The sequence below is a fragment of the Nuphar pumila genome, chromosome 13 (genome assembly GCF_984573655.1).
Source record: "Nuphar pumila chromosome 13, dmNupPumi1.hap1.1, whole genome shotgun sequence".
NCBI classification, from domain to species: domain Eukaryota; kingdom Viridiplantae; phylum Streptophyta; class Magnoliopsida; order Nymphaeales; family Nymphaeaceae; genus Nuphar; species Nuphar pumila.
Genome location: NC_143261.1, coordinates 83,620,254 through 83,646,061, shown reverse-complemented (window position 1 = coordinate 83,646,061; position 25,808 = coordinate 83,620,254). Strand labels below are relative to the sequence as shown.

Sequence of the window (25,808 nt, the reverse complement as noted above, 5' to 3'; positions counted from 1 at the left end):
GGTGCATACATGATATATAATTATTCTAACATCATTAATAACATGCTGAAATAATGGAAATCTAATTTCTAATGTAAACATCACCCTATTTACATGTATTTCCTATAAATGATTTTTAAAAAATAACTTGTGAAAATACATTCATACATTTTAGATGCAACATGATTTTAATCAAATATGCATTATTTATACCTAAACTTAAGATTGTAACATGTTATACTCAACACTCATGCATAAACCTACGCTAAACATACTTTCATAGATAAATTTCTAAAAGAAAATCTTCAAGAATTGAAAACTGTTTTCACAAAAGAGACCCTTAATTAATTATTAAATCAACCACACACCACTATTAACATTCATGCATAATTCTGATTTTGGATAAGTAATTCACATAAGAAAAACCATCACGCTTAGATTATATCAAAACCTATCTCAAAATGGTTTTAAAAAAAATTGGCTAGATGGGTTTAACCCCAAAACCGATTTACACGAAATCATTTTTTAGCCCCATACAAATATGCTCCTTCTTTCAACACTTAAATTTTCAAACTTAATTTCCTATTTGATATTCATCAAAAATCCTAGGCTTTATTGACTTTTTAATGCATTTAGAAAAGTTTTCTTTTGAAATATCTAGGTCCATGCCTTGTTTAGAATTTAGGAAAGTTTTTGGATTCTTTCTGACTTGTTTCAAAGTAGTTCACATGATAATTCTCATATTATAGAGGGTTATTTACCCATGAGGGTAGCCAATATTATCCTATATATATAGGAAAATTGGAATATGTAAACTAATATGAATCAAGATTTCATAGGTTTTTTTGCAAATCTAACCCTGCAGATGCATTCGGCGTGGTCCATTTGCTTGGGATTGAGTATTGGATCATCGTAATCAGACCAACAAATATGGTTTTGTATGCTTGAATATTTACAAAAATTTTGAGCATACAAAACTTCTGCGACCCATCATCAAGAATCAATGTTGGTGCACCTTCGATAGTCACCATGCTCAATCACTGCAACAAGGCTTCATCCTATACCGTCTCACCATCATTACACATCAAGAATTCACTGCCCTAGCACTAACCCTCGAACACCACAGGATCTGCACGGTAAACAAACTTGAGTGCATCCAGATCTTGGGAGGAAGTTGCACATCCAACGTGTTGTGCTTCCTCCATAGTATCCAACACCTTCAATATGTTGCGCTTCCTCTATAGGACCCACCTCTCTCATCGGATGGGAGGAGGTTGGCAACTCTACCTCCACTACCCTCTCTCGACTACGTCTAGTAACCCTAGATGCAAGAGAGATTGCACTAGCAAAGTATCAACCACCAGGTTACGACATCACATGCCCAGGTTGGTAAGGAGCCAGCCACAGGAAGGGATCTAATTGACCGTAGGAGTACCGGTTGGATAGAGGCTGGTGATCTCATGGGGAATTACAGATGAAGACCCAAGAGGGGAAAACCCTAGTAGAGCTTCATTAAAATCAAACTTGAATTTCAATATTAAGCTTAATTTTGAATTTAAAATTATACTTTAATTTATATTTGAATTTTAAATTCAAATTTGAATTTGAATTTTTATTCTTAATTCATATTTAACTTTTATTTTGATTTTTTAAAATAAATTTAGATTTGAATTTCAAATTGAATTCAAAATTTTAGTTTTAATTTAAATTTTAATTCAATATTAGATATTTAGAATTTTCAATTAAACTTTTAACATCAAACTATAGTGACAAATATTGTGATATTTATGAAATTCTCACAAAAAAATTGAGAATTACTCTGAACATTTTAAACGGCTTAATCATGAAAGATTTACAAAATCGTGTGAGATTTTTTTGTGACATTTTCTCATGAGATTATCGTGAGATTTACTAAATCTCGCGATATTATCGTGATATGTTTGTCATCCTTTTTTTTACACGGTTCTTTCAAAACTGTTAAAAGTTAAAACCCTAAGTTCGCAAAAAACACAAAAACACATACTTTGCTACAAGGGGCGACAACCGGTGACTTCAACCAACGACTACAACCGGTTCATCTCTCCCTCTCTCTCTCATTGTTTGAGTTTTTTATGATCTGGGTGTTCCTTGTTTAGCCTCGTTTGGGCTTTGAAGTGGACTTGACTGATTTCACCCTTTTTGTTTGTTTGTTTCTTGTTAGTTATTGCATTCTTTTGGCCGGATTGGCTTGTGAATTTTGAAATTGGGGATTGTTGGGTGTGTTTGGATTGATCTTGTTGTTTGAATAATTTGTTCATGGTGATCCCTTTTTCGAGGGTGGATTTTAATTCGAAGAACTAGTGTCTCTGATGGTATCGGTTTGCCATTGATTTGTTTCGTTGATAAAAAAAACTTCTCATGGGGGATGAAGCTGCTGTGCATCTCTTTTCTATTTTGTTACGTTTTCTTGGTTCTTGTGGTACAGGCTACATAGTGGCGTTTCATCTTCATTCTCTTCTTTTGTTTCTTTTTTCATGGTATAAATTATCAACATCTTCTTGTGCTCCATTTTTTGTATAATTTTTGGCAGCTTGTTTTGTTCTGATTTCTGTTTGGTGTTTGACAGAATTTAAAGGAATTTGTTTATTTGGTATAAATGTGGTGACATGATGTGCTAAGATTGAATCTAGTTAGTTACATTTCTTTCAATAGTGACATACAACTAATAGAATCTATTTACTAGGGAATATGAAACCAATTATGACTTGGCCTCAATGCAAGTAGGCTATCTGGTTATCCCGACCAAGAGTTTAAGTTCTTTCACCAAGACTTGCAGTCATTGTTGCTAATTAGTGAAGCCGAATAGTGAATTTTCTAGAAATTCTGACATGAAAAAAACTATCTAAATATACTATGATCACAAGAATAAAATATTGTTGAGAAAAAAGCTTGTGTGTTGGTTATATTATTCCATTTGTACCACTGGTGGAAGCATTTCTAAATCCACTAAAGGAAAACCTTCATATGATTATGTTGTTGTGGAGAAAGAGGAGCCAGAAAGTTCTGTCAAGTTCAAAAGTTTTTTAGCCATTTCAGTGTAATGACAAAAAACACATAAAACAGGGGCAGAAAGTCAATCTATGAAAGTTTAAACACAGAAACACAAGCAAAGTATTTGTAAGCAATAGAGAATTGTTAGTTGAACCCTAAAAGTAATTACTAGATTGACTACAAAAAAAGGAAGAATTGAAAGGTTCTAGCATGTGGAGTTGTGTTGACTAAACAAACAGACCCTACCTCTACATTCCCAATCCCCAAAAAAGGAAACAGTTAGGCATTTGATTTCATTGTGGATCTCAATCCAAAGTTTTCAATGAAGAGTTGCAAATGTCTCCAATTCTAAAGTTCTAAATCAGATTTCACACATCCAACAACAAATACACAACAATGAGATGGATGTTCACAAATCTGAATTGAGATCTTCACAGATTTTCAAGACTTGCTAATGCCAATACAATACAAATAGCACAAGTTCAAACTACAAGATATTAAACATTTTTTGTATTTTGAGCAATATCTAGACCCTCTAGATATTCTAATCTTGTTCAATAAAAACATGACAGGAAAAAATGCCTAACCAGAATTGACCAAAGCCCTTAACTGCATAACCAATTCTTCAAAATTTGGTAATAGCCTGAGAAAATTGTCAATTGTTGGCAGATCTAGATTTACTATTCCATGACAATATGCATAATTCAAATCTCACAATCAAAAAGCGCAAAAAGCCCGTCAAGTTTTCCCATCTAATTCAAAACAAAGAATTCCATTAGGTTCTCACATTAGGATTATCAAATCATATCTTATGTCAAGGAAGAGATCTTATGCCACTTAGTAATTAGGTTATGATACTCCATAAGATCCATATGCTATCTATTGCCATCCTAGTTTTAAGTTTTCATGTTTCTTGTTTTTGTGTATTCATATTTTTTTCTTATTCTATTGATTAAAATATGCAAAATGTTCTGTTTTGATACATTCTGCTAAATATTTGATCTATTTTGACGTGTTTTAATGTGTTTTGATGTGTTCTATGTAGAAAAAAATATGAGGAGACCTAAAGATGTATTATGGAACCATGCTACACTACAATCAGATGGTTGATTACTTTGCAACTATTGTAAGGTACATTTTAATGGGGGAATAACAAGATTTAAGTATCATCTTGCATGCATATCAGATAAGGATGTTGTTGCATGTGAGCGCGTAACATCAGATGTGAAACATCTAGCATTGGCTTCAATTCATGAATTAGAATCCAAGCCATCAGGGAAAAAATCAAAACTCACAAGTTATTTATCTTCTACTGAAAGCGGCTCAGATTCTACTTCTATAAGAATTTCTTCTACTTCTCTAAGTATAGGTATGGATCAACGAAATACTTTAAGTGTTTTTATAAAGAAAAAAGAGAAAGAACATGCAGATATGTGTGTAGCAAAATATATTATCATTAATAATTTACCATTTAGGTTAGCTAGAGATGATGCATTTAAGAAGATGGTTAATGCCATTGCAAATTATGGACTTGGTTATACCTCTCCAAGTAGTGAAACAATTAGAACAAAATTGCTTCAAAACCTAAAAGGATAAGTTATAACATTTATTGATGAGGTCAAAAGTCGTGGTCAATATCAGGATGCACTTTAATGTCTGATATATGAACAAATAAGAAAAATCATTCACACATAAATATTTTGGCTTCATGCCCTAAAGGCACATTTTTTTTTAAATCTAAATGTGCTAAAGGGCAAAAAACTGGTGAATATATTGAGGAGTATATATCAACTACTATTGAAGAAATTGGATCAGATAAGGTAGTTCAATTTGTGACAGATAATGGCTCAAATTACTTGAAAGCAAGGGCTGCAGTGGAGGTAAGATACCCTCATATTTTTACATCATCTTGTGCTACACACTATATTGATTTAATGCTTGAAGACTATGATAGATTGCCTAATTTCTCACATACATTATTAGATGCAAAAAAGATTACAAGCTTCATGTATAAATCATAATCAATTTTACAACTTATGAGAAATTATACAAATGATAGAGATATACAAAGGCCTGGGGTTACTTGTTTTACTACTATTTTTTTATGTTTGCAATCTATATTAAAAATGGAAGATAAGTTGAGGTTTTTTGTTGCTTCTTCTGAATGGAGAAATTTAGAAAAGGTTAAGAAAGGAGGAGAAGGCAAAGATGTGACTGATATTATACAAGGAAAGGAGTTTTGGGAAAATGGAAGAAAAATAATTGCAATAACAGAACCACTTATAAAACTTTTAAGGATGGTAGATGGTGATGGTTTTACCATAGGTTACTTGTATGAAGGTATAAATCATGTTAAAGAAGAAATAAAAAGTTTTTATAAATGTCAAGTAGATAAGTATCTACGAAGGGACATCATTGATCGTAGATAGGAGGTCAACTTGAGAAGTGACTTATAAGTTGTTGCTGGGTATTTAAATCCACAACTTTTTTATAATGGTCTTGTGAAGATGAACAATGAAATCATGGAAGGATTGAAGCAAATGATGAAAAAGATGATGGATAAGGAAGATAAAAAGGATGTACTTGCTTCAGACTCATTATCATTCAAAAGATCCAAAGATCTTTAATGAGATTATAATATCTCTTCTCCGTACTGCACATCCATGTAAGTTTTAATTTTGATTTTTATTTTATAAATTTTTTTATTTTAAATTATATTATCAAATTTTCATTACTTGCTTTTGTTTTTATCAGGGATATTGTAGGAAATGAGTGGAGCAAATGTTCCTATTTTGTAGAATATAGCAATTAAAATACTTAGTCAACCATGCAGTGCATCTGCATGTAAAAGAAATTGGAGTGCATTTAAAGTGGTGCATACCAAAAAGAGAAATCGTCTTGAGCCAACAACTCTTACTGATTTAGTTTATGTGCGCATGAACATGCACATGCAAAAGAATTCAATTGGAAAAGAAGCAAAAGATTCTCGTCCCATTGTATACGATGACATTGATGCATTTGCATATGGCTCAATTGAAGAAAATAATGAAGAATAGAAAATAGAAGATAAGGAAGAGGAGGATGAAAGCATTGGCGACCAAAGAATTGATGAAGACACTTTTGATTCCACTTTTAATTTCTTAGTTAGTAGCAAGTGAATAATTTATTTGTATAAACTTTTAATTTCATGAACTTATGATCATTTTGTTTTTGTTTTTTATACTTGAATATTCATACTTAATGTATGATGATTTAGTTGATGCTTGATACTTATTTGAATGGAAGTACATTTGATGTACATGCTTGATACTTATTTGATGCTTGATAGTTTTTAGATATGGTTAATGAGATTGAAAATAGATTTTATATTTTTTTCATGTAAAATTTAGTTAGTTTATTTTATTTATTTAATTTAATTTTTAGACTTTTTAAGAATTTATTTGATTTTTTAATTTGTTTCCGAGATTTTGCCAAAAAAACCTGAGAAATCTGCAAAAAGATGAAAATCTCTCAAGAAATTCACTGTCGAGAAATTGTCGTTTTAAACTTTTGTCACACTGCATCAAACTTAAATTTCTTGAATTAACAATGAACTTGAATTTCAATTAGATGAAGTTTGAATTTCAATTGAAATTGAAATTGAAATTTAAATTCAAAATTTATCTTTGAATTCAAATTCTAATTTAAAATTCATCATTGTTTTTCTCTCTTAAAATAAAATTTAAATTTAAGATTTAGTTTGAATGTTAACTTCAACTTTAAATTTAGTTTTCACTACATCTTTGATTTTCAATTTAAAATTTAATTAATGTCAAACACATCTATATGGTTGGATTTGCAACAAAAATGGTTGAAATGCTCGGTTCACACAATAATTCTCATATTCTATAGGGTTCCATACCCATGAGGGTAGCCAATATTATCCTATATATATATATATAGAGAGAGAGAGAGAGAGAGAAATTGGAATATGTAAACTAATATGAACTATGATTTTCATAAAGTTTTTTGCAAATCTAACCCTGTAGATGCATGTGGCATCGTCTATTTGCTTGGAATTGAGAATTGGATCATCGTAATTGGATAAAGAAATGTGATTTTGTGTGCTTGAATATATACAAAAATTTTGAGCATACAAAAATTATGCGACCCCACCACCAAGAATCAATATCGGTGCACCTCTGATGGACACCATGCTCGACCACTGCAACAAGGCTTCAACTTGAAGCGTCTCACCATCATTACGCATGTTCAAGAATTCATTGCCTCAGCACTAACCCTCGAACACCATAGGATCAACACGGTGAACAAACTTGAGTGTATCCAGATCTTGGGAGAAAGTCGCGTGTCCAACATGTTGTGCTTCATCCAACGGATCCAACACATTCAACGTGTTCTGCTTCCTCCACAGGATCCAACTCCCCCATCAGGGAGGGAGGTTGGCCACTCAACCTCTAGTGCCCTCTCTCAACCAAGTTTAGTAACCCTAGATGGAAGAGAGATTGCACCAACAAGGTATCAACCACCAGGTTAGGGCATCACACACCCAAGGTGGTAAGGCGCCAGCCACAGGAAGGGATCCAATCGGCCGAAGGAGGACCAGCTAGCCAAAGGCTGGTGATCTTATGGGGAACGACCGATGAAGACCCAAAATGGAAAAACCCTAGCAGAGCTTCATTAAAATCAAACTTGAATTTTAGTTTTAATTCACATAAAACTTGGATTTCAATATTAAGCTTAATTTAGAATTTAAAATTGTATTTTAATTTATATCTGAATTTTAAATTCAAATTCAAATTTGAATTTGAATTGTCATTCTTAATTCATATTTAAATTTTATTTTGATTTTTTAAAATAACTTCAAATTTGAATTTCTACTTAAATTCAAAATTTTAGTTTTAATTTAAATTTTAATTTAACATTTGATATTTAGAATTTTAAATTGAACTTCTAACATCAAACTTGAATTTCAAGAATTAACATTGAACTTGAATTCAATTAGATAAAGTTTGAATTTTAACTGAATTTGAAATTTAAATTAAAAAATTATGTTTGAATTCAAATTCTAATTCAAAATTCATCATTGTTTTTCCCTCTTAAAATCAAATTTAAATTTACGCTTGAGAGTTTGAATGTTAACTTCAACTTTAAATTTAGTTTTCACTACATCTTTGATTTTCAATTTGAAATTTAATTAATGTCAAACACATCTACATGGTTGGATTTGCAACAAAAGTGGTTGAAATGCTCGGTTCACATGATAATTCTCATATTCTTGAGGGTTCTTTACACATGAGGGTAGCCAATATTATCCTATATATATATAGAAAAAATGAAATATATAAACCCGCAAAATATGTAAACTAATATGAACCAATATTTTTATAGGTTTTTTTACAAATCTAAACCTACAGATGCATTCAACGTGATTCATTTGCTTGGAATTGAGTATTGGATCATCGTAATTAGATCAAGAAATGTGACTTTATATGCTTGAATATTTACAAAAAAATTGAGCATACAAAAAATCCGTCACCCACCATCAAGAATGAATGTCAGTGCACCTCCGATGGTCACCAAGCTCGACCACTTCAACAAGGCTTTTGCCTGCAGCGTCACACCATCATTACACATGTTCAAGAATTCACTACCCCAACACTAACCCTCGAAAAACACAGGATCAGCATGGTGAATAAACTTGAGTTCATCCAGATCTTGGCGGAAAGTTGCACGTCCAACTTGTTGTGCTTCCTCTATAGAATCCAACATGTTCAACATGTTATGCTTCCTTCACAGGATCCACCTCTGTCATCGAGTGGGGAGAGGTTGGCCACTCAACCTCCAATAACCTATCTCGACTACGTCTATTAACCTTAGATGCAGGAGAGATTGCACCAACAGAGTATCAACCACCAGGTTAGGGCATCACATGCCCAGGGTGGTAAGGAGCCCGCCACGAGAAGGGATCCAATCGGTCGGAGGAGGACCAACAAGTTAGAGGCTGGCGATCTAATGGGAAACGACCGATGAAGACCCAAGAGGGAAAACCCTAGCAAAGCTTCATCAAAATCAAACTTGAATTTTAGTTTTAATTCACATAAGACTTATTTTTCATTAATAATCTCAATTTAGAATTTAAAATTATACTTTAATTTATATTTGAATTTTAAATTCAAATTTGAATTTGAATTTTTATTCTTAATTCATATTTAAATTTTATTTTGATTATTTAAAATAACTTTAAATTTGAATTTCAACTTGAATTCAAATTTTTAGTTTTAATTTAAATTTCAATTCAACATTAGACATTTAGAATTTTAAATTGAACTTTTAACATCAAACTTGAATTTCACAAATTAACATTGAACTTGAATTTCAATTAGATGAAGTTTGAATTCCAATTGAAATTGAAATTGAAATTTAAATTCAAAATTTATGATTGAATTCAAATTCTAATTTAAATTCATTATTGTTTTTCCCTATTAAAATCAAATTTAATTTTAGGCATGAGTTTGAATGTTAACTTCAACTTTAAATTTAGTTTTCACTATATCTTTGATTTTTAATTTGAAATTTAATTAATGCAAACACATCTATATGGTTGGATTTGCAACAAAAGTGGTTGAAATGCCATGTGATATTTCTCATATTCTAGATGGTTCCTTACCAATGAGGGTAGCCAATATTATCCTATATACATAGGAAATTTGGAATATGTAAACCATCAAAATATGTAAACTAATATGAACTAAGATTTTTATAGGGTGTTTTGCAAATCTAACCCTGCAAATGCATTCGACGTGGTCCATTTGCTTGGAATCGAGTATTGGATCGTCGTAATCGGATCAAGAAATGTGAGTTTGTATGCTTGAATATTTACAAAAAATTTGAGCATAGAAAAGTTTTGTCACCCACCATCAAGAATCAATGTCGGTGCACCTCCCATGGTCACCATGTTCGACCGTTGCAACAAGTTTTCAGCGTGCAATGTCTCACCATCATTACGCATGTTGAAGAATTCACTGCCTCAACACTAACCCTCAAACACCACAGGATCAACATGATGAACAAACTTGAGTACATCTAGATCTTGGGAGGAAGTTGCGCGTCCAACGTGTTGTGCTTCCTCCATATGATCCATCACTTTCAACCTGTTTTGCTTCCTCTATAGGATCCACCTACCCCATCAAGGGGGGGAGGTTGGCCACTCGACCTCCAATACCCTCTCTTAACTACATCTAGTAACCCTAGATGGAAAAGAGATTGCACCAGCAAAGTATCAACCACCAAGTTAGGGCATCACACACCCAAGGTGGTAAGGAGCCAGCCACAGGAAGGGATCCAATCGGCCGGAGGAGGACCAACTAGCCAGAGGCTGACGATCTTATGAGGAACGACCGATGAAGACCCAAAATGGAAAAACCCTAGCAGAGCTTCATTAAAATCAAACTTGAATTTTATTTTTAATTCACATAAAACTTGAATTTCAATATTAAGCTTAATTTTGAATTTAAAATTATACATTAATTTATATTTGAATTTTAAATTCAAATTTGAGTTTGAATTTTTATTCTTAATTCATATTTAAATTTTATTTTGATTTTTTTAAATAACTTAAAATTTGAATTTCTACTTGAACTCAAAATTTTAATTCAACATTAGATATTTAGAATTTTAAATTGAACTTTTAACATCAAACTTGAATTTCATGAATTAACATTGAACTTGAATTTCAATTAGATGAAGTTTGAATTTTAATTGAAATTTAAATTTAAATTCAAAATTTATCTTTGAATTCAAATTCTAATTTAAAATTCATTATTGGTTTTTCCTCTTAAAATCAAATTTAAATTGAAATTTAAGCTTAAGTTTGAATGTTAACTTCAACTTTAAATTTAGCTTTCACTACATCTTTAATTTTCAATTTGAAATTTAATTAATGTCAAAAGCATCTACATGGTTGGATTTGCAACAAAAGTGATTGAAATGCTCGGTTCATATGATAATTCTCATATTCTAGATGGTTCCTTACCCATGAGGGTAGCCAATATTATCCCATATATATATATATAGGAAAATTGGAATATATATATATATATATATATATATATATATATATATATATATATATATATATATATATAAACCAGCAAAACGTGTAAACTAAGATGAACCAAGATTTTTATAGGTTTTTTTGCAAATCTAACGCTGCAGATGCATTCAACGTGATCCATTTGCTTGGAATTGAGTATTGGAACATCGTAATCGGATCAAGAAATGTGATTTTGTATGATTGAATATTTATAAAAATTCTGAGCATACAAAAATTCTGCAACCCACCATCAAGAATCGATGTTGGTGCACCTTCGATGGTTACCATGCTCGACCACTGCAACAAGGCTTTAGCCTGCAGCGTGTCACCATCATTACGCATGTTCAAGAATTCACTGCCCTATCACTAACCCTCGAACACCACAGGATCAACACGGTGAACAAATTTGAGTGCTTCCAGATCTTGGGAGGAAGTCGCACGTCCCAACATGTTGGGCTTCCTCCATAGGATCCAGCACGTTCAACATGTGTTGCTTCCTCCATAGGATCCACCTTCCCCATTAGGGGAGTCTGGAGGTTGGCCACTCGACCTCCAATATCCTTTCTTGACCACGTCTAGTAACCCTAGATGCAGGAGAGATTGCACCAGCAAAGTATCGGCCACCAGGTTTGGGCATCACAGGCAAAAGATGGTAAGGAGCCAGCCATAGGAAGTGTTCCCATCGGCAGAGAACCAGCTAGCCAGAGGCTGACAATCTCATGGGGAACGATCGACGAAGACCCAAGAGGGAAAAAAACCTAGCAGAGCTTAATTAAAATCAAACTTGAATTTTAGTTTTAATTCACATACTTGAATTTCAATATTAAGCTTAATTTAGAATTTAAATGTGTACTTTAATTTATATCTGAATTTTAAATTCAAATTTGAATTTTTATTCTTAATTCATATTTAAATTTTATTTTGATTTTTGAAAATAACTTCAAATTTGAATTTCTACTTGAATTCAAATTTTTAGTTTACATTTAAATTTTAATTCAACATTTGATATTTAGAATTTTAAATTGAACTTATAACATCAAACTTGAATTTCACGAATTAACATTGAACTTGAATTCAATTAGATGAAGTTTGAATTCAAATTCTAATTCAAAATTCATCATTGTTTTCCCCTCTTAAAATCAAATTTAAATTTAAGCTTGAGTTTGAATGTTAACTTCAACTTTAAATTTTGTATCTTTGAATTTTATTTTGAAATTTAATTAATGTCAAACACATCTACATGGTTGGATTTGCAACAAAAGTTGTTGAAATGCCCAGTTCATACGATAATTCTCATATTCTAGTGGGTTCCTTACTATGAGGGTAGCTAATATATATATATATATATATATATATATATATATATATATATATAGGAAAATTGGAATATGCAAACCATCAAAATATGTAAACTAATATGAACCAAGATTTTCATAGAGTTTTTTGCAAATTTAACCTTGCACATGCATTCGGCATGATCCATTTGCTTGGAATCGAGTATTGGATCATCATAATCGGATCAATAAATGTGATTTTGTTTGCTTAAATATTTGCAAAAAATCTGTGTCAATGACTTTCAAGCCTTAAACGATAATTCTTATACATCATAATCGGATGATCTAAGAGCCTATTTCTATAAAATAAAGCATCTAGATGGCATCTGTACGGTGAAATTAAAAAAAAAAAACTTTGAAAATCTTGGTCCATACTAGTTTATATATTTTGTTGGTTTACATATTTCACCCCCAAATATTTGCATCTAATTCACGTGCACACCAAATGTTTGAGAGTTTGCAAATTCCCACCAAAGTTTTCTCATTATTTAATCAAATTACTCCAATCAGTGAAATAGAATTACCAGTTTGCCCATATTCTAAAACTATGATTAAAGTAAGTTTGTCAATAGATGTATGGGGTCGTCGATCTAATTTATTTAATGTAAAAGGTTTATTTATCCTACAATGATAGTTGAACTCATAGTGACAAATATCGTGAGATTTATGAAAATCTCGCGATAATATCGCAAGAAATTGCCTTAAAGTTTTAAACGGCAATTTCTCGCGAGAAATTCTAAATATCGTGAGATTTATGAAAAAAACCATAAATACCGTGAATTAAACGCGATATTTACATTTTAAACAGCTATTTATGACGAAAAACATGTATTTTTATTTTTTAATAAAATTTTTAATATTCTCTTATAAAAAATAAATTTCATATTTTTTAATTTATTTTTTTATTGCTGAGATTTTGCAGAAAATGCGAGATTTATGAAAATTTTCAATTTCTCACGAGTTTTTGAAAAATGAGAAATTGCCGTTTAAAACGTTTGTCACTATGGTTGAACTCTTAACCTCCCTAACAGTAAATAAACCACACAACTTGATGTTGGAAATTTTTAGAAAAAAATTGTATAATCAAATTTAAATTACAATAAGCCAATCCACCAAAACACGTATTTGACAACTTTTAGACGAAAAATGCCAAAATGTAGCTTATCACACTGTACAATATGTTGTAAACAACGGAACTGCATCTCACAATAGGCTTGAATTGGTGGGTCAGATAGCACCTATTAGTTGGGTTGAATGTTACGATATTTGACAGGTTTAGTTGTTAGTCAAGGCATATTAGGTCCTCTCTGTCCTACTACTTCTTTTGTGAAGGTTGGGCAAGATTAGTAAGCAAGTACAGTCTATTATCTAAAAACTAGGCCTCTTCGCATCAGTAGGGATGGCAGTGGACCGGGGGAAAGCGGGGCCCCGCCCCGCCTCGCCCCGTTTGGACCGGGGATGAAGGGTATGAAACGGGGATGGAGGCGGGGATGAAGGTTAAAATCCATCCCCGTCCGGGGGTGGAGGCGGGGATGGACTGGCACGTTCCCCCGCCCCGCCCCGCCCCGCCCCATCCCCGCCCCGGCCCCGCCCCGCCCCCGGCCCATCCCCGTCCCGGCCCCGCCCCATCCCCGCCCCCAACTCAGATGAACTGTTTACTAACCCTAACTCCCTTCCCTAATTTCCTAACCCTGGAGCCGGGCGACGTTACTGTGCACGTAGGACGCCGGGTTCTCGATAGCGTACCGGACTCCGGCCTGGGCGGCGAGGTGCATCACGTGGGTGAAGGCGACGAGGTCGAAGAGCTTGGCCAGGAGCCGGGCGTCGTTGATGTCGCCGGCGATGACGAAGACGCCGTGGTCGCCGAGGATTCGACGGCGGGCCTTCTTGAGCGAGGGGTCGTAGTAGTCGTTGAAGTTGTCGAGGCCGACGACACCGTCACCGCGCTTCCGGAGGGCGAGCGAGACGTGGGTGCCGACAAAGCCAGCGGCGCCGGTGACGAGCACGCTCATCCCGCGGGGTCGGGGACGGGGGCGGGGTCGGGACGGGGACGGGGCGGGGGCGGGGCGGGGACGGGGACGGGGCGGGGACGGGGACGGGGCGGGGGTGGAGGACATGAAACGGGGATGAAGGCGGGGGTGGAGGATAAAATCCATCCCCGCCGCAGAGGCGGGGAGGGGGTGGAGGATAAAATTTTGAGGCGGGGCGGGGGTGGAAACCTTGTCCCCCGCCCCGCCCCGCCCCACTGCCATCCCTACGCATCAGAGAGAGGTTAGGAAAATGCGAAGTCATGAAAAAAAATGTTTCCTAAAAACTAGGCCTCCTCGTATGGGAAAGGCATGTGAGTAGAATGGTCATTTTAATAAATTGAAAATGAAATTTATTAGAGGTAATTAAACTGGGGTGATATGATTAACTCACGTAAAAACTTTGGTGGGTATTTGCAAACCCTCAAATGTTTGGTGTGCGCATGAATAGACTCACACGTTTGGTGGGTATTTTAAATTTCTCTCTCTCTCTATAAATATATATATATATATATACACACACACACACAAAACGTGTTTGTTGGTTGAACAAAGAAAGCTCGATTTGAGAGATCAAACGGTCACTACCCACCCCAACCACTCTCTCTCTGCGTTTATGCCTGGATGAGTATGAGATCGAGCTCCGAGCATGAGGGCGATGAGGCCCTGTTGATGGTTAGCAGGAGGTCAAGTCTAAAAGGGAGGGCAGATGGGTCAAACGACGATGGCAATGCTCAGCGATAGCAGATCTGACATCAAAGCAGAGAGGGAGAGACAATGGGATGACCGCCATGGTGCTCAGCCACGCAAAAGGGAGTAAACGAGGGTTGTGGCAGTGTTGGTGCTTGGTAGTGGTGGTCCTCAACAAATGGCCCTAAAAAGGGAGGGCAACAACAGCTGGCAATGATTGTGATCGCCCACCCACAAAAGTGGAGGGTGGAACCTTGGCAATGGTGGCAGGACAGATGGGTCGCTGCCGATGTTGATGCTCGATGGTGGCGGTCCCCAAAACAGTTTCCTGTTATACATATTCCAATGACTATATATATCGGTCAATATGTGGTACTATTGAAAGCACAAAACTTTAAGAAACTATTGAGCAGAAAATCATAGGTTCAGTCACCTCAATTTGACCACATAGATGTGTTGACGATGGTTTGTTTGATAAGGGTCAAACCTAAAATGATTTTTTGAGTAATGAGATTTTACCATGAACTGTTGAAAAGGTTGCTTGTGTCACAATCATATGATTCAAAACTTATTTCCCACTAAACAGATCTTGTAGATCTCATCCATAAGATTTAATCTAAAAAAAAAAATCTAAAATCTATGACTTTCTCAATAGTTTCATGTAGCTTTGTGCCCTCAATAGCAATATATATATATATATATATATATATATATATATATATATATATATATATATATATAAGGGAATGAAAACCTCCCCAATGGAAACCCTCCCAAATCTTCAGCATAATTGATTTACTATAAATTGGATCATGAAATTTATATAAAAAAACTGATATTTGGAGCTTCAAAAATTTATGAAAATCGTATCCCATTGAAACTTATAAAAACCTATCCATGCATCTGAATCAAATGCTCCATGAACTGATTCCTATAAAAACAATCATCAGAATTTGGAAAAAACTACACCAAAAATCTAATAAAATGTTCATTGAGGAAGCTTTCATTTTCATATGTATATATATAATCACTATAATATGAGAACTGAAAATATGAGAAATAATGTGTCAACCATGATTTTCATGGATTTTTTGTTCTTTTCTCTTGAATCTAACTGTCTTAATGTTTAGTTTTATAATAACCAGCTAATGCATAAACCAGATTTTTTTAAGATTTTAAAATCAATGGCTCATAATCTTCTTAAATATTCTAGCATTCAAAAATCACATTTTTCATATAAAATACACGATCCAATGGTTGATTCCTAGCAAATTCACCATGCCAAGCACATTCACATAGTTGTATTTGTAAAAAAAGTGTTGGAAATGCACATATTTTTAGTTCTCATATTCTAGTGACTATATATATATATAAGTTGTTATTATGAGGGCTTCAAAAATCAAGGGCCAACATTATTCGATCATTTCATGACTTACAAATGTCATATTTGCTTTGAAAACATAATGTGTGATCCCAAACAAATTGGTAGCCAACTATAAGACGGAGGAGAAATGGAGAGAAGGTCGGCTATGGTAGTGGGAAAATTCTCAAAAGAGTTGAACTCTAATGAATCTAATCTCAAGCCCAAAGGCAAGAGCCAAAATCCAGATCTAGAATTAGAGAGGCCAAAAAGAGAGAATTCTCGTTAAAATGAGAATATAGAATGATTACAAATGGTCTAATGAGCCTATTTATAAGTAACCTTAGGCCTCAAAGATCAACCCCTCTCTAGATCCCCATTAACCTTATACACCTTTCATGGGTCTTGAACCCAAAGTACAAGTGAGAGGGTCCAAAAGTAAAAGAGACTTGACCCAAATACATCCATGATCCAGTGCCCCCCTTATTTGGTTCTTGGATTTAATACATGACATGAGAAGACCCAAAATACAAGTCAATTACCTACCCCATACAAGTGGGCCCTATCCAATACAAGTGTGCTATCACAAATAAACATGGTCCGATTGATTGGACACAACTTATGTCCATGATTTTTCCAACTAGATTGTACACATAATGGGCTGTGTTATATATATATATATATATATATATATATATATATATATATATATATATATATAGAGAGAGAGAGAGAGAGAGCATCCATGAAATGCTAATTTTACTAGATAAAAAACCGTTTAACCAGTATGCAATTCTCACCACGAATGAGGCAATCTGATTTATTATACACATAGAAGCTTTACGAAGTTTTGCTTCTCCATATATGCAGCAGAGATGACCAATAGGCCACGATGCTAAAAATAAGAGTACCTTCAAACAGGTATTCAAGGATTAGAATGGCTATATACCAATGGCAATAGTGGCATTTGATTTCAAAGGTTACAGGGAAGCAGACTTGAAAATAGAAAAGAAGAAAAAACATTACTGCAAAAGAACTGAAAATAAAAACAGAAAAGAACTTATGATCACCATCCGGCTCTTCAGAAGACCATCAGTCATAAGGATTTCAGTCATAAGGATTTCGGAAATTACGAAGGAGATCGGGAATATCGTATCCCAACATGTCGTCCACATTTTGAATCAGTTTTGGCTTGAGCTTCTCAAATCGGTCGATGCTATAACCGCTAAGCACATCCCGAAAGTGCTCAACATTGGGAAAGTCACCAGCAGGAAGGTGATACTCTCTCTGAACCTGAATCACCAGAACTTAGGTCATAAATCTTTCTCTCTCTCTCTCTCTCATATGTGACAATAGAAGAAATAATGATTAAATGCTACAATTTAAATGAAAATAAAGATGCAATAATTTATTTACTGATACGACAGAAGGCATCTGAAAACACACTAAGGAATTAAAACCTGCAATATTTTGCATACAAAAATCTACCTCCATTACAATTAATGCAACAAAAAGTCATTCAATAGAAGCTTCAAGATCTTCCAACGGTAGAGTGAAATATACAATAAAATAGTCTTAACCGGTACCCATTAAAGTACTAGCACCCATGTTGACAGGGGTATGACAACCTTCCTACTTCATGCTGCTCTCTCTCTCTCTCTAGTTGGAAGCTATGTAACATGGGCACTTCCAAAAGCATGCGTACCCATGTCCACACCGTCTTAACGTTAGGAGGAACCTATATATATATATATATATATATATATATATATATATATATATATATATATATAGAGAGAGAGAGAGAGAGAGAGAGAGAGAGTAATGGGTCCGTGATAAACCCATTTGGTGCTAAATGGGTTTATCAGCTTCTCCGGTGCTTTTTATGCAGTTTCGGCCCTATAAATGTGTTGGGCATGGTCGATTTACTAAGAATCCACACCTGGATCATGTGTTTTCAATGAAAAAAATGATGTTTGGGGCCTCGAAAATTTACAAAGATTTTGGACCGTTGATTTTTCAAACTTTATAAAAACCCACCCATGTGTTGGAATCAAACTGTTCAAGAGCTGATCCCTATAAAATCAAGTACATAGATCACATCTTACAGTCAGAATTTAAAAATAAAATGAAAACAGCCCGAAAAACTATTTAGCACACGGTTTAGCACCAAATGGGTTTAGCACCGACCCATTACTCTCTCTCTCTATATATATATATATATATGTATATGTATATGTATATATATACATATACATATACATATATATAGAGAGAGAGAGAGATTGGTTCCTTCCTCCTAACATTAGAAGGATGTGGACAGTAGAATTTTTATTTTTGCAGTACTTTTTATAGTCTAACCCTATAGATATGATCTACATGTCTTGATTAGTAGGAATTTCTTTTGAATCATCCGATTATGACATGTGAGCTGGATTTTATAAGCTCAAAATTTGTAAAAAATTTCAAGTTCATAAAATCATATTTTCATCAAGAAAACATGATCCAACAATTGATTCCTAGCAAATGGATCAGTCTAAAGACACCTGTGAGGTCTCATTTATCAAACATGGCTTGGAACATTGAAAATCAGTATTGTCCACACCTTATGGATGGTTAAGAGGAACCAATTTCTCTATATAAAGTGATTGATATCTCCTAATGTTAGAACCAAGGTTGCCAGACTAGGAAACGGAAGCGGAAAACGATACGAGAAGTGGAAGCGATGCATTTTAAAATGTAATAAAAAACAGCAATATAAGAATTGAATTGGAATCAAAATAGAACACAAATAAAAACTAAAATAAAAGTGACTATTCTTAAATTTCACGATTTTTTTAAGAATTAAATTTTTAACAAAATCTAAAAATGATGACTGTTAATTTAGAGAAAGCACATGGAAGTGAGTGAGAAGCGTGAGAGGAAATACATAAAAAAACATGAAAAGTAGAGTGAGATCATATAAGAAGAATAGATGAAGCGTGTGGAAAGCATGGGAGAATCGAGATTCTCATCAAGTTTCGGAAGCGAAGAGTATCGTGCTTCCGAAGCAAGTTTCTAGAAAGCGGGCTTCCCAACTATCTAAGAAGCTTCCAGTAACTATGGTTAGCATGCTGTGTGCAGTCAATTTTTTTGATACTTTCTTCAGAATTTGACCTTATAGATGTGATCTACATGGTCTGATTAGTAGGAATCACCCTTTGAATCATCTGATTATGACATGTTATAGGGTTAGTATTTGGTGCTAATGAAGGCACAAAAATAGAACTAATGATCTGAAAATTGCAAGTTCAAGCTTTATCAACTCAATCTGACTATGTAGATGTGTTCGTGGAATGTTTGCTAAAGATCAAACCTTGAATCATGTTATTTTGATTTTAAAATATGATTTTTTGAGTCATGAAATTTTAGTGTATTGAAAGTCATTCATTTTTTAAGCCCTTAAAAAACTGACATGTTAATCACATGATTCAAAACTCATTTTCTACTAAACAAGCCTTGCAAATCACATCTGTAAGGTCAAATCTAAATATGAAAATAAGGTGATTTACACTCAATACTTTTGTCCCTTCAGTAGCACCAAATATTAACCCATATATACATATATATGTGCAAAATATAAGGTTAAAGTTTGCTGCAATCATTAGTACGTACAAACGACCTAGCAAAGTTCACTTTTTAGTACGTACAAACCGGCTTTTTAATAGTTGAATTCTGACATGTGTATAGGTTTTCCTAGCAATGCAAAAATCACCTATGAAAGAACTGATTTTTCCCAACTCGAAGAAATATGTTTCTTCGTTGAAAAAAAATGACCCAACAGTCAATTCCCACTAAACCAACCATTCTGAACACATCTACGAGGTTAGATTGAGTCAACAGAACTTGGATCGAAGATTCCACACAGATTGAGGGAACAATCAACTGTATTAATTGAGTGATTGGTTCCTCCCAACAGTAGGAGGGTGTGAACAGTCTAAATTTTTTGTTTTTCTGATAATTGTTTGGAATCTAACCTTATAGATGTGATTAACATAGTTAGTTTAGTAAGAATCATCTTTTAAATCATCTGATTTACATAGTTAGTTTAGTAGCAGGGTCAGATTTATCAAACACAACTTGCTTGGAATAATAAAAATCAGTATTGTCCACACTTTATGGACAGTTAGGAGGAACCAATTCCTCGTATTATACATACATATATATATATATGGGAAAATATTTGCTACTAATGAAGGTGAGGAACTAATGAGCCAAAAATCATAGGTGCAAGTTGCATCGATTCAATCTAACCACATAGATGTGTTCAGCATGGTATGTTTGCTAAAGATCAAGCCTTGGATCGTGCTTTTATGAAGTAAAACATGATGTTTTGAGTTATGAAATTTTGGCACATTGTAGGCTGTTGAGTTTTTATCCCCTTTAAATACCTAATTATTTGTCATAATGACATGATTTAAAACAAGCTTCCTACTAAACAAACCATGTAGATCACATCTGTAGCATTTGATTTACAAAAATTGAACTTTTTTTTATAGAAAAGAGTGATTTCTACTTATTAGTTCCTTACCTTCATTAGTAGCCATCATTTACCCTATATATATATATATATATATATATATATATATATATATATATATATATATATATATATATATATATATATATATATATATATATTAATGTTTGCTACCCTTGTGGGTAAGGAACCCCCTAGTAAAAAACTGTAAAATTTTTAATGTTGAGTTAGTAGAAAATGGTGCTTGGATGTAATATCTCATAATTTTTTCATGATTTTTACAGTCTAAAATATAAATTTTCAAGTATATACTTATATTTGAATTGATAAAAAACATGGAAAAATCATTAAAAAGGGGTGACATCAGCTGGGTCTGGGCGTGGCCCAGAGCCCACCGACAAGATCTAATTAAAATAAGTAAACTCTGAGAAATTATTGTTTTTTAAATTTGATCGAAATCCGAGCAAAATTCAAGTTAAATTCACGCAAAATTCGAAAGCGAAATTTAGTTAAGACCATCGTTAAATCTGCCTCGGAACGTAGATCTCGTAGGAGATTTGTTTTTCCAAAATTGAATAACGGTCGACCCAAAAAATGCGTTTTTCAAGAATGATCGGCCTCTATTTTTTAGCTTTTTCTAGTTTGGATCGGACTAGATTCGCTTCATTTGATCCATGTTAATATGAATCTGGACCCAGTCTAGGATCCATATTGACTAACATCCAATTGAATTTTGATATGGATTCAAATCGTGGATCCAATCTTGATCCATAATCCATCCATGACAATTTTAAAACTAAAGTGAATTTAAAGTTTTAAAGACAACTAACTTTAAAATAGACTAAGGATGAGGTAGAGTTCTACCTAGCCCATAAGGACTTCCAGAAGGGGGCATCCCCTCTAGAATATTTCAAAAGAATATAAATTAAATAAAATACTAAAATAGATAAAAATCTAGATGGATAAGGGTGTAGAGTTCTACACATGGAAGAACTCCACCCATATAGGAGAGACTCTAGAAGGGGACATCGCCCCCTCTTTAGAAGACTTTAAAAAAATATATATAAAAGGGGTCTTGAAAGCCCTCTCTCTAGAACTCATGTTCTAGAGAGAGAGAGAGTTGAGAAAAACAGTGAAAAACGGAAAATCGTGTGAGAGAAAGGAAAAGAGAAAAAAAGAAGAAAAAATAGAAGAAAAAATTAAGCAATTAAGCATTTACGATTTCCTCTAGTCTTTTTCGATCTTCGATTCAAGGTACGTGTTTCTCTCTTAATTTGCATGAAAAGGGACTTCGTATAAATCGATTCGAGCATGAGTTTAGAGGGAAAAAATGAAAATCTGATTTCAAGGATATATATATTTCATGATTGTCGATTTTTCTTATTCATGCAAATTTAACTATATATATGCATATATATTTCAGGTTTGTCGAGTTTCCTTGCTCATGAATCTGAATATATATAGGTAATATATACTTTAGATTTATCGATTTTTCATGATCATGCATCTGAAAATAATCATGTTATTCAGATTTTGTTGATTTTCTTGATCATGCATCCGACAATATTCATGTAATTCAGATTTGTCAATTTTCTTGATCATGCATCTGAAAATAGATAGGTAGTTCAAATTTGTCGATTTCATTAAGCATGCTTCTGAAACTAGATATGTAGTTAGATCTGTCGATTTCATACTTGTGTATTTTCAGCCTGGTGATTATTTCTCTGGTCATGAGTTTATATCATGTATGTACATGGAGTTCTTTGTGTTGGTAGATCCATGTACATGATCTTGATCATGTACATGAATCTGGCCAGCTGTAATATCACGTATTCTCATACTTAGTCGTTTTGAGATTTTTCGAAAATTTGGACATGGGAGAAAAATCGTTTGAACCTCGATATTAGACCAATGCTTTTGAGTCTGGGCTTGGCCCAGGTCTCATCATCTAGGTCTAAATGAGTCATTTAAAATGTAAGAAAGAGTTTTGATTTTGACCTTTAAATTCAAGCAAAACTCGAGCGAGATTCAGGTTATTTTCAGGCAAAATTCGGAATTTATAATCATGTGATATATCGTTGGATGCGTCTAAGAATGTTGAGCGCAACGATATGTTATTTTTCAGAATTCGAGTTCTGGTTGGCCCGAAAATCATATTTTTTTGAAAAATGAGCAGTTTATCGATTCGAATCCGGATTTGGATCAGACTAGATCCAATGGATTTAATCCAAATTAATATGAATCTAGACTCTATCCAAGACCCATATTAATCTGGATTTGGTCCAGTCCAAAACTCATTTGGATTTTAGAAGATGGATTTGGATCTTGGATTCGGATCCAGATCCAAATCCATGCCCAACGATTTTCTAGCTTTAAATTGGAGTTAATTAAGGTTAAGAAGTCTCCCAAGTTGATTTGGCAACTTTTGAAAGCTTCTGCATAATTATTAATTATTTAATATTTAATTAATTAATTTTATTTAATTCCGAATTTTATTTTTATGGCTGTTTAGGGTTTCTAAATAGAGTCCCTGTACATGCCTAAGAAAACATAAAAAGGTTTGAGAAAAGACTTGAAAATTGAAAACTTTGAAAAAGTCAAATTAAGAGAGTTTTAAAATTTTGGAAAGGGTGAGAGAGAGAGTCCTCAAAAGAGGAAACTCCCCATCTCCAGCCCATCTAGAAAGGGGGGGCATCAACCCCCCCCCCCCCCTCTTGGTCTATTTAAGATATAAAAAAATGAAAGGAAAGAAAGAAAAGAGAAGGGAAAAAAGAAAAAAAATAGTGAGGAGAAGAAAAGAGAGGCAGAGGAGGAAGGAAGTTCCTTCTTCGATCGTCCGACATTTTTCACCATCATTCTTGTTCTCTTTTCGATTCATGGTCAAGGTACGGGTTTCTCTTTTGTTTTCGAATGAGAAAAGGAGCATGGATTCGTATTTCATGCAATATTTTAGTGAAACCAATGAGAAAAGAGTAAATATTAATATTCACCCTAAGATCCATGGTTGAAGCTAACGTTTTCTCCTTTTTCGAAATCTATTTTAAAAATAAAACTGCATATGAGTGTATCCGTGTATATATATATATATATACACACACTTTAATGTGCTATTGATCCATGGAGCTGGACCAATCTGCCACGTGTTTCCAGAACTTGTTGTTATAGTTTGAAAAGAAACAGAAATCAGTGCAATCTATTTCGTTAAAAAAAAATAAAATTTTCTGTTTAAGCTTACGGTCATGTAAAACAGAAAAAAATCTGTTTTGATTGTGGTTCACTATAGCATGTGTATGACTCTTTACTTTCCTTATTGAGTTATGTGAAATTGTGAATCAGCGCGTTTAAAAAAAAAATCGGTCTAATACATGTATGATGCAGTCTTGCTAATGCCTGATTCAAATCTATATGTATAAGAGTAAAGGATTTTCTAAAAATCTGGTTTTCTAAAAGCCCCAGCCCCCCTTACTGCTGGCTGGGCAATCGGCCCTAGCGGGGCCCTGTCAACTGGGTTGACTGGGCTGGGTACAACAAACAACAACAACAACTACGCCTTCATCCCAAAACAATTGGGGTCAGCGATATGAACCAAAAAAGAAATTCATTTTGGGTCTTCCACATGAATCCTTTTCCTCCAATCATTTCTATCCAATGCCATGTCCTCGGTGAGGTTCAAAGCATTCATATCCTTTCCTATCATCTCCATCCAAGTCTTCCTAGGCCTACCCCGACCTCTTTTAACTAATATATTTTCCCATTTCTCCAACCTTCTAACTAGAGCATCATTAGGCCTTCGCCGAATATGTCCAAACCACCGTAAACGATTCTCTCGCATCTTATTTTCAATGGGTGCAACACCTACCTTCTTACGTATCTCCTCGTTCCGAATCTTATCTTTTATTGTATTTCCACACATCCATCTAAGCATCCGCATCTCAGCTACACTCATTTTTTGAATATGATGTCTCTTGGCAGCCCAACATTCCGCACCATATAGTAAAGCAGGTCTAATAGTCGTCCTATAAAACTTTCCCTTCAACCGCAATGGCATTCTACGATCGCACAACACTCCAGTTGCACTTTTCCATTTCATCCGCCCAACCTTTATCCTATGATTTACATCTCCATCAATTTCTCCATACTTTTGAATGATGGATCCCAAATATTTGAAATAATCATTCACCGGTATTTCTTGCTCACCAAGCTTCACTACACTCCCATCACTACTTCGTTGCTTACTAAACCGACATTCCATATATTCAGTTTTACTCTTACTCAACTTAAAACCTCTAGCTTCCAATGTCTGTCTCCATAATTCTAACTTAGCATTAACCCCAGCTCTAGACTCATCAATCAAAACAATATCATCAGCAAACAACATACACCACGGTACATTTTCTTGAATTGATCTCGTAAGCTCATCCATCACTATCGCAAATAGGAAAAGGCTTAAAGCAGATCCTTGATGTAACCCAACCGTTATCGGAAAATTGGTTGTCACCCCTCTACAAGTGCGGACATTGGTTACTACTCCTTCGTACATATCTTTAATTATACTAATGTACTTTAGGGAAACACCTTTTTTCATCATTGTCCACCAGAGAACGTCCCTAGGTACTCTATCGTATGCCTTCTCTAAATCAATAAAAACCATATGCAAATCTTTGTTCCTCTCTCTATATCTTTCAATAAGTTGTCTAAGAAGATGTATAGCTTCCATAGTTGATCTTCCAGGCATAAAACCAAATTGATTCTCCGATATCATGACAACCTAGACTCA

The 25,808-nt window shown here is 34.2% G+C and overlaps 1 protein-coding gene across 1 annotated transcript in view; it reads right to left on the bottom strand.

Annotated features, from left to right (window-relative positions):
• Positions 1–17,311: 17,311 nt before the first annotated feature.
• The window catches only part of LOC149818919 (EH domain-containing protein 1-like), a 74,499-nt gene continuing 66,002 nt past the window's right edge, over positions 17,312–25,808 (bottom strand). Inside the window, exon 16 of the mRNA XM_089984399.1 lies at positions 17,312–17,805. Within this exon, the coding sequence (XP_089840525.1) occupies positions 17,620–17,805 (186 nt within the window). The 3' untranslated portion in view covers positions 17,312–17,619. The remainder of the gene's footprint in view (positions 17,806–25,808) is intronic.